A 12,373-nucleotide genomic window follows, 5' to 3' on the forward strand; every position below is an offset into this window, starting at 1 on the left:
AATTTGAACTTCTCGTTTGACAGTGCTTTTTTAAGAAGCACTTTTATTTATAAGCATTTTTAGTAAAAGTATTTTTATTATAAAGGTATTGGCCTAGTTTGGCATTGCTATGATGTAAAAATAATTGTTGTCAAATTTGCTGTGAGAGAAATTAGTTGTGAGAAAGTAATTTGGCTTTTGGTAAACTTTTTGTTAAAAGTGTTGTTGGTACTAATTCCAGTATAATTAGAAAATAATTCCCTCATAATCATTAAACTCAGCGTCTTTTCGAAACTGATTCCTACATAATTAGAAAATGAAAATATCTCATTAGTTGTTTTCCCTTGTAACTTTCTCTCACAACAATTTTTAACAATAATTGATTTTCTTATAGTTTACCAAACAGGCTAGGCTTCCCAAAAATTTTAAAAATCACTTATCACTCCAAATAAGTAATTCCAAACTGGCACGTTGAGGTTTTCATAAGAAATCGAAGCGCTTCATGGAGAAGCACAACACTTCTAATTTTTTTTGCCAAACGTTATCAAAAGCACTTTTTGATTGTTATAAAACACTTTTAGCCCACTTCGAAGCACTCTCAAATGGGCTCTGATGATTTAAACTTTTTCTTTTTCCTATTGAAAATTGCATATTGACTTATGTAAGGATAACATTCCTCTAGTAACGGATTGTATATAATCTTTTTTTATAATTATTTTTTAGGGTTGTGTGTATAATCCGTGTTTAAGTATTAAATTGTGATTATGACTTCAGCTTTTATTTAATAAATAAAATATTATCAGATGATTGGGCTTGAGACAAAGTTATAAATAATAAGTCGTATAACAATTTTATTTATTAAAAAAAATAAGGAAAAAAGAAAACAATCATTACAATTTTTTCCTTGAAAAGCAACTGGTAAAAGTCTTTAAGTTATATGGACATCTAGCCATTTTGTTTTTTGGTTTTCTCCTCCTGACTATGCTGACTGTGATTCAAGATGATAAGGTTGGCATTTCTTAGTCGTTGCGATTTTCTTTATAATTAATTCTTGCACAGGCAATATTCTTATCAATTAGTTTTTTATCTAGTAATATTTTTGATTTAGTAAAACTGATGCTATTTCTTTGAGCTTCTTCCAAGTCCTTCAAGAACCTGTGTTTCCCAACCAAACAATAATTGTAGCAAAACATCGTAAGTAGTACATTATCACAAATTTCTTGAAGTAGTTTTTATATCAACCCAAAGTTTGTCTTACATTGCGAATTGGGTCTCAAATTATGTAAGTTATAATGTAGTGTAAGCATTGACACGTTCTTGCCTAAGCCATTTCGGAATAGAAATATTATAACTAAAAAAGATAAGACATAATATATACTAGCCCTTTGGCAAACGCTCACGCATGTGCCAATTTGTTTTCTTTTTTTATTTTATTTTTAAAATTAAGAAAAGTATGGGCTATTATCTGATTTTGTTTTTAATATGAAAAAAATATGAATTTACCATATTATCCTCATTTAATTAATCATTTTAATTCTTAATGTTTGAATTAACCAATGACATTTTCTGGTATTTTGAATGTTTCACTATTATTTGCCTTTTACTTTATATATACTAGCCCTTTGGCACATGTTCACGCATGTGCCAATTGGTTTTTTATTTTATTTTATTTTATTTTTAGAATTAAGAGAAATATAACATGAGTAGTTATGTTCCATAAAAGTAGGACTTATTATCTGATTTTGTTTTTAATTTTAATTTTTTAAAAATGAAAAAAAAAGTGAATTTATCATATTATCCTTATTTAATTAATAATTTTAATTCTTAATGTTTAAATTAATCAAGGGCATTTTCTGGTATTTTGAATGTTTCACTATTCTCTACCTTTTGCTTTATATATATACTAGTCTCTCTCAGACGCTTCAAGAGAGGCCTTTTTAAAAATTTAAAAAATAATGGTAATTGTGTTCCATAAAAATAGGATCCATTATCTTATTTTTCTTTTATTTTTAATTTTTTTAATATGAAAAATATGAATTTACTATATTATCCTCATTTAATTAATAATTTCAATTATTAATGTTTGCATTAACCAATGACATTTTATGGTATTTTGAATGTTTCACTATTCTCTGCCTTTAGCTTATTTTTCTTTATATATATATATATATATATATATATGAGTGATACTATTCTACCCACCTGTCTTATTTTCCCACTCACCTTATCTTAAAAAATTTAAAGACAAATTTATCCCTTTGTAAAATGACTTCTAAAACCCTAAAAATAAAACAAATTTTAAAAAGAAAATAATTTTTTTTCTTTCAACTCTCCAGATTTTTTCCATCTTCTTGACCTCAACAATCCAGCAAGCACCGATCTACCCATCCCAATCCTTTGAAAAAGTAAAAAAAAATAATATATATATATATATATAAAAAAAAAAATCAAATTCGCAACTCCACCTTTAATATTGTGTCTGTTGGTGGGTGTTGATAATAGAGGCCAAATTTTCCTTTAATTTTATTCCATTTTAAAGATTTTTCAATCTAATTAACCCACATGCGGGTCCTTATCCATATAACATCACTTCAATTAAAATCCATGGCAGTCTTGTTGGTCGTTGCCATGTTGTTGTGGTGGTGGTGTTGTAGCGGTGAAGCCACCACTATTGCGGGCTGATGAGAATATTGATATGGTAGTGTAAATTTGAGTAATTCTTCCAAAAGGATTGAGGGGTTGACTGACTGTAACGATGTTTCATTGGGATTTCTGGTCGTGAAGTTGAAAAGACATGAAGAAGATGAAGAGATTTTTTTTTTGGGGTAAAATTTTTATGCTTTTAACTTGGAGTCATGGTGTTTGGTTGAATTAATAATTAAAGGATATTTTAGGAATAATGGTGGGTGGAAAGATATGATTTATTTTTTCAAATTTACATAGTAGGTGAGAAGATAAAGGGAGGTGGGAAAATAGGACATATGAGTGGAAATAGTAGAACTCATATATATATATATATATATATATATATATTATAACTACCAAATTATCAGCACTCCCCTCTAAACTACCAATAAACAACTTCAATTGAATAATTGAATATAAATGAACTAATTAAAATAATTAACCCATAAACCGATTCAACTAAATACCTGAGCATACATAAGAATTTCCGAAGTTACAAAAATTCAATTTCTAAAGAATAATGCTACTCTTACCACATTTGTATATACATTCTCATACCACCTTATGTGGCAGATGAGGTGGACAACACATCAATTAAAATTAATTTAAAGTTTTCTTATCTTTTATGATTTATTGACACTTTTTAATTGATGTGATTGTCCACTTCATCTGCCACATAATGTATGAAAATATGAGATATAAATATGATAAATGTAGCATTACTCTTTCTGAAATTGCCCAAAATCATACAACCACAATCTAAAAAAGAAGAGAATATACACGTATCGACTAGAAACCTTAAGTCACAAATATGGAGGAAAGGCAACACCTATCGATTAGAAACATCGAAGTATGACCTTCAATTTCATGGATCTGTATCAATTTTTAGGTAAATTTGAGGTTTATGGTTTGTTTTTCAGAAGCAACACCTATCAACGTCATTTTACACATTTTTTTCTCTTTCAAAAAGAGAAAAATTCCATTACCCGCGTCAATGCAATAGTGTGACGGCGATATAGCTTACACGACGCTATTTGACACTTCTGCAAAGATAGTCCGCTATGTCTGAAAAAGAATTCCGAGACACCATGAAGCTCGCGACAAATCCGCTATTTAAAACACTCTTACCCAGCATTTTAATGCTCTTTTATTTCCAATTTCATACTTATTTGAAATTACAATGAACTACAAGATACTTTCTTTTGTTAATACAATTGATAGTTTAAACAACTTTAAATTAATCTAATTTGGGATTCAAACTAAGATGCAAGATGGTGGACTTACTGGCCTAACTCATACGTGCGAATGACACAATAAACACATCTTCTATACAAGCTTTCAACTTTGTTCTATACAGAAATAGCATATACCTGAAAACAAAGTTTTTTTTTTTCAACATTATCTTAGGGAGATCATTTTTCTCCCAATTTAGCACGAGTTTCAGAATAATTGTTTGTATAAGACTAGCAAAGATGATACAGAGGAATGAGTTACACAACAAAATACAGATTGGTGAAAAAATTAGTGGTAAGGTTTGGTACACAACATCTCTAGATGGCCTGATGAAGTTGAATGGAAGTTTTCCTAATGCCCAGCAGAATCTTCTTTAAGACTTCATGAGAATCTATAAAATGATTTCCCAAAATTGAAGAATGAGATATTAAGGCAGCCGGATGCAGCTTTCACACAGTGAAAAACTTGGTTGTCATCAAATACTAACTAGTTACAACAGTTCAGGATTGAGATCTCTCCCGCATTTTGGCTCTAGCGAAAAATACTCCAGCCACAAGACCTACCAAATTGCAATTTTTTATGGTTAATGCTACAAAACTCTATTGTCTTTGCAGAGTAATAAAGTAGTACATCACATTCTGAAGCCAGTCTAGTTGAGAGAACTTACCAAAGAAAATGCTAGCAGAGTTCTCTAAACTGGTCGGGACTTTGAAAAGTAGGATACCAGCAACAGATAGAGGGATCTTATTCAGCGACCCCACAAGGCTGCAGACATTGAGCAGTCATTAGAGATGTCACTAACGTCTCCTTATTCGAAATAAGCATAGCAATTTAATCATATGCTAAACCGACAACACAAAACTAACACGAAACGAATTTCACATATAAATATAAATATGGGGTTGTTTTAAATTGGTTTCCAAGTCTTATTACATAACTGGCCATTCCTAGTGTATATTTTCCAGCTTTGGGAAGTGTCAGGCTACATCAACCACAACTGTAAGATATCAAGCTGGCCAGATTATGCTATGTAACAAAAGAAATCAATGCTGAGGATCCATTCAGCCTGGAAAAAGGGATTTTAAACTTATTGCACCAGGCTTCAAAAGTTTCATTATAAAAAAAAATCACTTATAAATTTGAAAGCTAAGAATAACATATCAAGGGTTTAAGCTCAGTAATCAAAGTCTCATTTAAACCAGGTCGGAATCCTACAAATATCATACTATGCATCAGCTACATTCAGCTTACCTGTATGTGGTGGCACCTGTTTGATGAAGAAACCACATAGACGTGAAGCTGATTGCAAGACCTAAAAATCCACTTAGCGTCATTACCATCCAGAAGGTTGGTAACCTCAAAAGTGGTCTGCCATTTTAATTCAACCTTCATTAGATTCAATAGGATAAAAGAAAACAAAATTTTATAAGAAAAACAAATGCAAAAACTTTTGCTCTTCCTGTTTTTCTGTTGACAAGTAGACATCCCACATGGTAATTCTAGACCTCAGTCATAGCTAAATGGGCTTGCATACACATTATTAGCTAGTCATTGCAGTTTCAGGCAGAAAACAATAACAAAATAAAACCAACGATGACAAAACAAACTTTGCAGTACTTCATGCATATTTTTAAATTACTATACCATATGTTAGAGACAGTGTAGTCCATCTGAAATATTTCACACTTTGATAAATATTTCAGGAGGGTAACAGGCAGGAAAGGAAGAATACAGAATAGTAGGAACCTAATCGAACAACATCATAAAGTGGTAGTTGCAAGCTTTCTGTCCACACCTAACATATAGATTCTAATTCAATATTCAATATGACAAATTCTAAAGAAGATGTGTGTGTGTGTGTGTGTGTGTCTATGCAAGTTATTCCTCTTTCACTAGCTGATTTGCACTTTCCTTTGTATTGTAGGAGTTTCCATACTTCTATATCTCTCCAAAAACATCCAAAGTTTTAACTACATTAACCAAAATGACCTTAGATAGGAGAAGGGCTTTGATAACCCTCCCACACATTAAATTATGAACTATGGCTAAACTCATAACTTGCAAGCATATAATTTAGACTACAACCATCCATCTTTATTGTTAATAAAAAAAAATTAATTACATCAATATAACACAGTAGACAGTGTGGTGGTAGATGTGGCATATATTAGACAACCACTAGACCTTAAGAACTTTAGTTGCTAGGGATTAGGCCAATGACGTACGTCAAGCTAACACCCTCCCTCACATCACATGTAGCCACATCCTGCAAGTGGAGAGGCAACGGCATGCAGAAAGAGAGGTAGAGAGAAACATATACGTGTAGCCCAACCCCACACCTTGCAAAGCAACAAAGAAGCGGGGAAATAATATCAAAGCAGAGCAAACAGAATACTCACGTTGTAAAGAGATAATCAACCTCCCTGAAAACAAAAATAAGCACAATCCCCAAAGGCAGAGAAAGAGTGTTATTTAGCAAGACCATTGAAAACTCATTCAGCTTTCCAGATTTTGTAACAAGCTTTGCTGTATCCATGACCCTACGTAGAGTCAGCTGCCAAAACATTAAAATAATAATAATAATAAATAAGCTACATTCAACAATTAAACAATACAAAACAAGTTAGAAGAAAGTCAGCACACAGACCAAGAAATTACAAGAAAGCACTCAAAATTTTAGAAACAAGAACAAAGTTCAATTCTGACATCTTGTTGATTTTGCACCATAAAAGTAAAAATCTTGTTAACTCAATATTAGAAGGGTACAGGACCTCTGATATGCAAGAAGGAAACTGAAAAGATTTAGACGGTGTTGGATCAAATCAGAATGCCGGTAAAAGGATATTGTTATTCCACATGAGAAACATGATTTTTACTGTCTATAATTAGTTCTGGCAATGCCTCTTATAATTAGTAATGACCACTATTAACACTCAAAGACTTCAATTTTTCATAAATATGAAAAGAACTCTCATCAAGGTAGATCTAAAAACAAATTATCACGTAGCTTCCTAATTCATATTCTTATTGCTAACAACTTCTTCTGAGTGGAGAGATATCAAGAACCACATAACAGATAAAGGAATCTGTAATATGGTAGTTATCTAATATACTTTATATGAAGTTCTGTCATGAAACTCTAAACTAAAATAAAATTTTGCCATATATACAAGCTTATATGCAAAAGGGGGAAAATTAAAGACTAATGGGATTCTAAAGTGTACAGAACAGATTGAAACTTCATGTTATTTACTCACAGAATATGATGCGGTCAAGAAACAGTTAATGATTTGCCATGCATAGCCGACGGCATGGAAAGATAAATCAGTCACGCCTCCAGAAATTGCTGAAATTATCTGCACAGGTTAGATTTAAAACCATGTCAAACCATATCATTATCATATGAGAACTCACTAATATATTCTTATGATACCCAAAAACATCTTCAAATAAATTCATATTGAGATGCAGTGTCTGCAGGCATGAATAGCACTAGGTTGCCATCAACAAAAATATTGCTATGAATAATGAACATGCATGCATACATGTACGCAAGTGTACCCACACAGCATCCACTTACCAGGCAGGACATCAACCCCCAACAATTAGAGAACTATGATAAAGCATCAAACATAGAAGTGTTGCCCGCAGACTCCTGGAGGTTAATATTTCATCTATTCAACAAATGTTTTGTCCTAGTTGATTTGGCTTGATGCTATCATCAAAACCAGACTTTAAACAATTAACTACACCCCACACATGCAGTCTGATTTGGTCTTCAATTCATATATTCATCACCAAGCTCCAAACCAAAGAAAAAGAAAAAGAAAAAGAAATTTATAAACATATGATTAAAAAAAATTAATTTTGAAAAAATGGATTTTTTAAAAGAAAAAAAAATGTATTTATATACTCACACATCATGGTATTCTTGACATCAATATGATGAATTAAGATGTGAATCAAACTTTCAAAAAGAAAAAGAAGAAAAAAGGAAAATTTCTGAGACAAATAAAAAAGAAAATAGAAAGGCAAGGCAAGACTAGAGAAGAACACTGAGTAAAGCATTGAAACATGTATCAACATCCGAATCTCAATTCACATTCTGACTTATCAAACATACCATTAGAAACAAAGCAGCCCATACTCTGCTGTCATGGTGCTTTTGGAATAGATACATTTCACCAATAGCAGTTATCACATTGGTAACATTCTTTAGGACCGTGACCATTGCTACATTGATGTACTTTAAGCTGCAAACATGAAATTAAGTAAAAATAAAGAAAAGTAAGAGAAAAATACTGTGCAGAAAGAGAAATTTACACCTGCAAGAGCCACAAACCCAGGAATACTTTCATGATCAGTATTTTTCTTATCCAGATCATACCAGATTTAATGCAACAAGAATGTGAGTATAAATATGGTGTGACAAATGTAGACCTACTACATTAAGAGCAAAAGAAAAGAATGTGGGTCAACATCTCATATTAGGCTAATGTCATTACGTGGACAATAAGATACACCAATGCTGAACACTCATGTCAGCAAATCTGAGGTGCTTTTGATACATACTCAACGGTACATAATAAGCATTACATGTATTTCAAGAATTTTAATATTTTTCAAAACACTAGTGAGGTATCATGCATGTTTTTGGCAGTGGCCAGGAAGTATTGTATCAGAAGACCCTAAAGTGTTGCTTATAAAGGATCAAGACGAAATTTGCATACCAATGAAATGGACGCTGGCATTAAACGTAATATTTGATATTAACTCTCATAGTCCAACAAATTAAAGACTACCAAACTCCATTAAGCACCAAGATGAACTTAAATAGGAAAAACTCTATCTACTTCATACCTAAACATGCTTGTAATGAGCATCCCAACGAATATAACATTCACAGGCAACCAGACCTTAACCAATCTCCATGTTAGCGGCTCGGTTGATATTATGCCCAGAAAACTCAACACAGAAACGATTATAACCGAGACTAGGTTCTGCATCCATATAAGTACCATGAGATCGTTAGATCTTGACAAGTAATCTGAAATTGTTTGATTAAATAGAATTGAGTATAAAAAAAAACCCCTTTTGATGTCATCTGGAGGAAAACACATACAAACTCTACTTGAAATAATCAAAATCAATAATGTAATTACCTGGTACAGCATCAGAGAAATTCCAGCATCAAAGTTGTAGCTCGAAAGCACGAATTTGTTAACTAATATCATGCTGCAGGACGATATGCAATATGCAAGACCAGCCAACAAGGCCTGATTCTGTGATTTAACCACCTTATTACCTCGTGTTGCTTTATCTCCATCTTTTAACAATTTTCCGCCTTCCAAGTCAGTTTCATTCTTTTCAAACTGATTCATTGGAAATAAAAACCTATATGAAAATTTAACAAGATAATTACAACTCTTTTCTACACTCGTTAGATAAGAGACAAGGAGGAGGAGAGAGGTAGAGACAGACACGCATACACAGACTTACAGATAGGCTGAGAGAACTCATCCTGAAACATAGAGAACATATGGACTGGTTCCAAACAGATTTTACAGGTCACATAAGAGTGAAAAGTATCTTGCAGGTAAAATAAAAGTGAAAAGAAGAAAAGAGCTACAAAAAAAAGGACAAAGCCACAAAGAGAATTATATCTTCTGTATATTCAACCAACAAAAAAGGTAACCATCACTAACACTTGAGTAATTAGCATAGTCAAGTGCTTGCAACTAATTTATTACTTGGAGAATCGGAAAAAGGACAAGAAAACTTATAATTCCAAGCCAACACTCAAATACAAACAAAATGGTAAATATACATCCACAACAATGGAACTACACTTATACAAATAGCAGAATATGTTCTCAATTATCAATAATGATTTTCTATACGACAGATTGAGTCAAAAACTGATAGAAGAATCAACTTTTCAACGCTCTAATCTGAGGAAGTAAAGCATGGAAGGCCTGCCATGTATTGGATGGTTATGTAGAGACTTCCCATACATGAGAAGTCTACCCTTACTTTCAAAGTTTCTTTAATGACAAGTTTTCGATTTTGGCAGGATATCTTATGCTTCTTCTTTTATAAAATTCCAACTGGAAAACAGTCCGTATCCATTTGGCTGCTTCAATGGCTCCAATGTTCTCCAAATCAAATGGTAATGCATCAAGTGTCTCTAAAATAATGGTGAGAATATTACAGCTTTCAGAAACAAAAGGTAAGTGGGCAGATTTTATACAAGAGTCTTTGACCTTTTTCACTGTTTTTGGCCACTGAAGACTTACTGGGGCTGTGAGCATTTGCTATTCTGTTTGCTCTTCCTGGGTATACATGCGAGTAATCATTACTCAAAACTACGCAGCTTAAATGCAAGTAATATGCCAAAAGATGGCTGAAATATGTAGCAAAAAACCACATAGCAAGATGATGCATGAATATAACATGAAGCATTACAACCAACACTAATTGCAAATATATCACAAATGCGAATGAGAAAGAAATGATTTTAAGGAGCATGTGACACCATCACACATAAGCAAACCTGCTTACTACTTGTCTTGTCTTGTCTTTACTTTCCAATCGACAACTACTACCTCTCTTCTAATTTGTTTGTGGAATCAATCTAAAAACCTTGCCAACATAAATGATGAATCAACTTCATCGGCATATTGGTGGAAATATCGGATGCAAAGATGGAAAGTTCCCAAATTTGTATAAATTTCAACTGAACTTCACCGAAATTGAACATGAAGAAGAGCTAAGAAATCCCTAAACCCAAAAATCCAAACTGAATTAGAGTTGTAAATTCCTAATTAAGCCAAATCCAACGCTCGATTTAACCAAATTAATCAAACAATCTACCAACCCAGCAAAATAGCACTACCAAATCAAAAGATTCAAACTTGACAGAGCATTCAGTACTAAGTAGAAAAGAAAAAAGACGGCAGAGCTCAGTCACCTCTTTCACTTTGTTCAGGCCTGCCTTTCTCCAGCCAGTTAGAAGAGGCCGTGAAGGATCTCTCTACCCAACTACCATTCAACCCAGCAATAGCTTCTTCTTCTTCTTCCGCTTACCCAGAAACCTTTGACTCTGGAGAAGCTTGGCTCTTTTTGTAAGCTTCTCTCCTGCTATATATTCTAAGTCCAACGAGAAGCTCCTCTCTCTCTCGATCTGTTAGTTGCAGATGGAGCGCCAAATAGAGGGAAGTTGGTCCAACCCGAGGCGTCAATGCTGACATGAAAATGAAGCATGGACAAAGAAAGAACGTCTATTTTGACTCCAACATATTAAGCGTCTTCTCTTCCATTATTTCGATTTATTTTTCTTTTTTGAGAAAAACAGTGTGTGTGTGTGTATTCAGTGGCTGCATCAGAGATTTTTATTCTTTTTGCCTCATCAGTTTGTATTCTGTTTGAATTATTACAAATAGGGTGGGTATGCCATAATTTGGATTAGTTTCAATCAATTATTTTTAAGCAGAAAGCATCGGTTGGTTTGAACTAAAACTAGCGGATAAATCAAACCGAACTAAACTATTATGGATTGATTCGTTTGAACTAAAATTAGCATATAAATCAAACTGAACTAAATCATTATTGGACGGTATAATTTGAGCTGTATGGTTATTTATTTTTAAACTTTTCCTTTAGTAATGTAACTCAGTTATACAAAGTCATGTAATTTTTCTTGTTGATTTATTTTTTAGAACTGGAATTTTGCATATTCTTCAAATCTAAGATTGAATGTGGAATAGTGGAAGGAAGTTAGGGGTGTGTGGAGGAAGAATGTGACTTGTCTTTACCTAAAAGCTTTCAGAAAAAAGCTGGAATGTGTTAGTAAAGATCCACTCATCATAGTGGCATTTGAAAAGTGAACCACATTGGCCATTTTTGGCAGCCCTCAACTAAAATATTAGATTCTTTAAGTTCGGCAATGAGCAAAGTCCATTTTATACAAATAGTGGATCTCCAAATAAAAAGTTAGAGATTGAAAAGAACAACTGAGCTGAGCAAGCAATGTCCATTTTAGTAATAGTGGATGAGCAACCACCTTAGTTCCATTTTTGAATAGAACTAGAAGAGTATGGGCTGTCTATGAACTGTTCTTTCCGTTTTATTTTGATATGGTATGGTCTGCGTGTCCGCGTGATTTATTTTCATTTTATTTTGATATGATTTGATTTGCGTGTCCACGTGATTTCTGCTTATAACTGTATTCTTTTTTGTACTAAAAAAATAAGAAACTAGAAGAGGTTTTTTTATTTTTATTTATTTTTTATTTATAGGAGAAACTAGAAGAGTTGGGTGATGGGTTTTGTGTGTCCCATAATATTTGTATCCATATTGTATGTCGTTTATACAAGAATTCTATAATGAGAGTCTTGTATATGGTCCTTAGGTGAGATTTTATTTCTTAATCGTTTGATCAAATTGGTTAGTCCGATCCAACAGTTATGATATATAA

The 12,373-nt window shown here is 32.7% G+C and overlaps 1 protein-coding gene across 1 annotated transcript; it reads right to left on the reverse strand.

Moving 5' to 3' along the window:
• Positions 1-3,970: 3,970 nt before the first annotated feature.
• On the reverse strand, positions 3,971-11,260 carry GONST1 (golgi nucleotide sugar transporter 1). Its single transcript, XM_089054704.1, has 9 exons — positions 10,868-11,260; positions 9,060-9,291; positions 8,758-8,897; positions 8,021-8,150; positions 7,155-7,253; positions 6,297-6,451; positions 5,149-5,265; positions 4,565-4,662; positions 3,971-4,456 (listed from the first exon to the last, which is right to left on the reverse strand). The coding sequence occupies exons 2-9, from the start codon at positions 9,276-9,278 to the stop codon at positions 4,398-4,400; spliced, it is 1,017 nt and encodes a 338-aa protein (XP_088910830.1). The 5' UTR covers positions 9,279-9,291; positions 10,868-11,260; the 3' UTR covers positions 3,971-4,397.
• Between the last annotated feature and the right edge of the window lie 1,113 nt (positions 11,261-12,373).

Source organism: Prunus mume, linkage group LG6, assembly GCF_029339155.1.
Source record: "Prunus mume cultivar Tortuosa linkage group LG6, ASM2933915v1, whole genome shotgun sequence".
Taxonomy (NCBI): Eukaryota; Viridiplantae; Streptophyta; class Magnoliopsida; order Rosales; family Rosaceae; genus Prunus; species Prunus mume.

Bases quoted from the DNA above. Each gene is read 5' to 3' on its own strand.
- GONST1 (XM_089054704.1), bottom strand. From the start codon at position 9,278: ATGAATCAGTTTGAAAAGAATGAAACTGACTTGGAAGGCGGAAAATTG. The intron at 8,898-9,059 runs GTAATTACATTA...ATATGGATGCAG, and splicing joins TTTCTCTGATGCTGTACCAG to AACCTAGTCTCGGTTATAAT. The intron at 5,266-6,296 runs GTGAGTATTCTG...TTAAAATGGCAG, and splicing joins GTTGATTATCTCTTTACAAC to ACCACTTTTGAGGTTACCAA.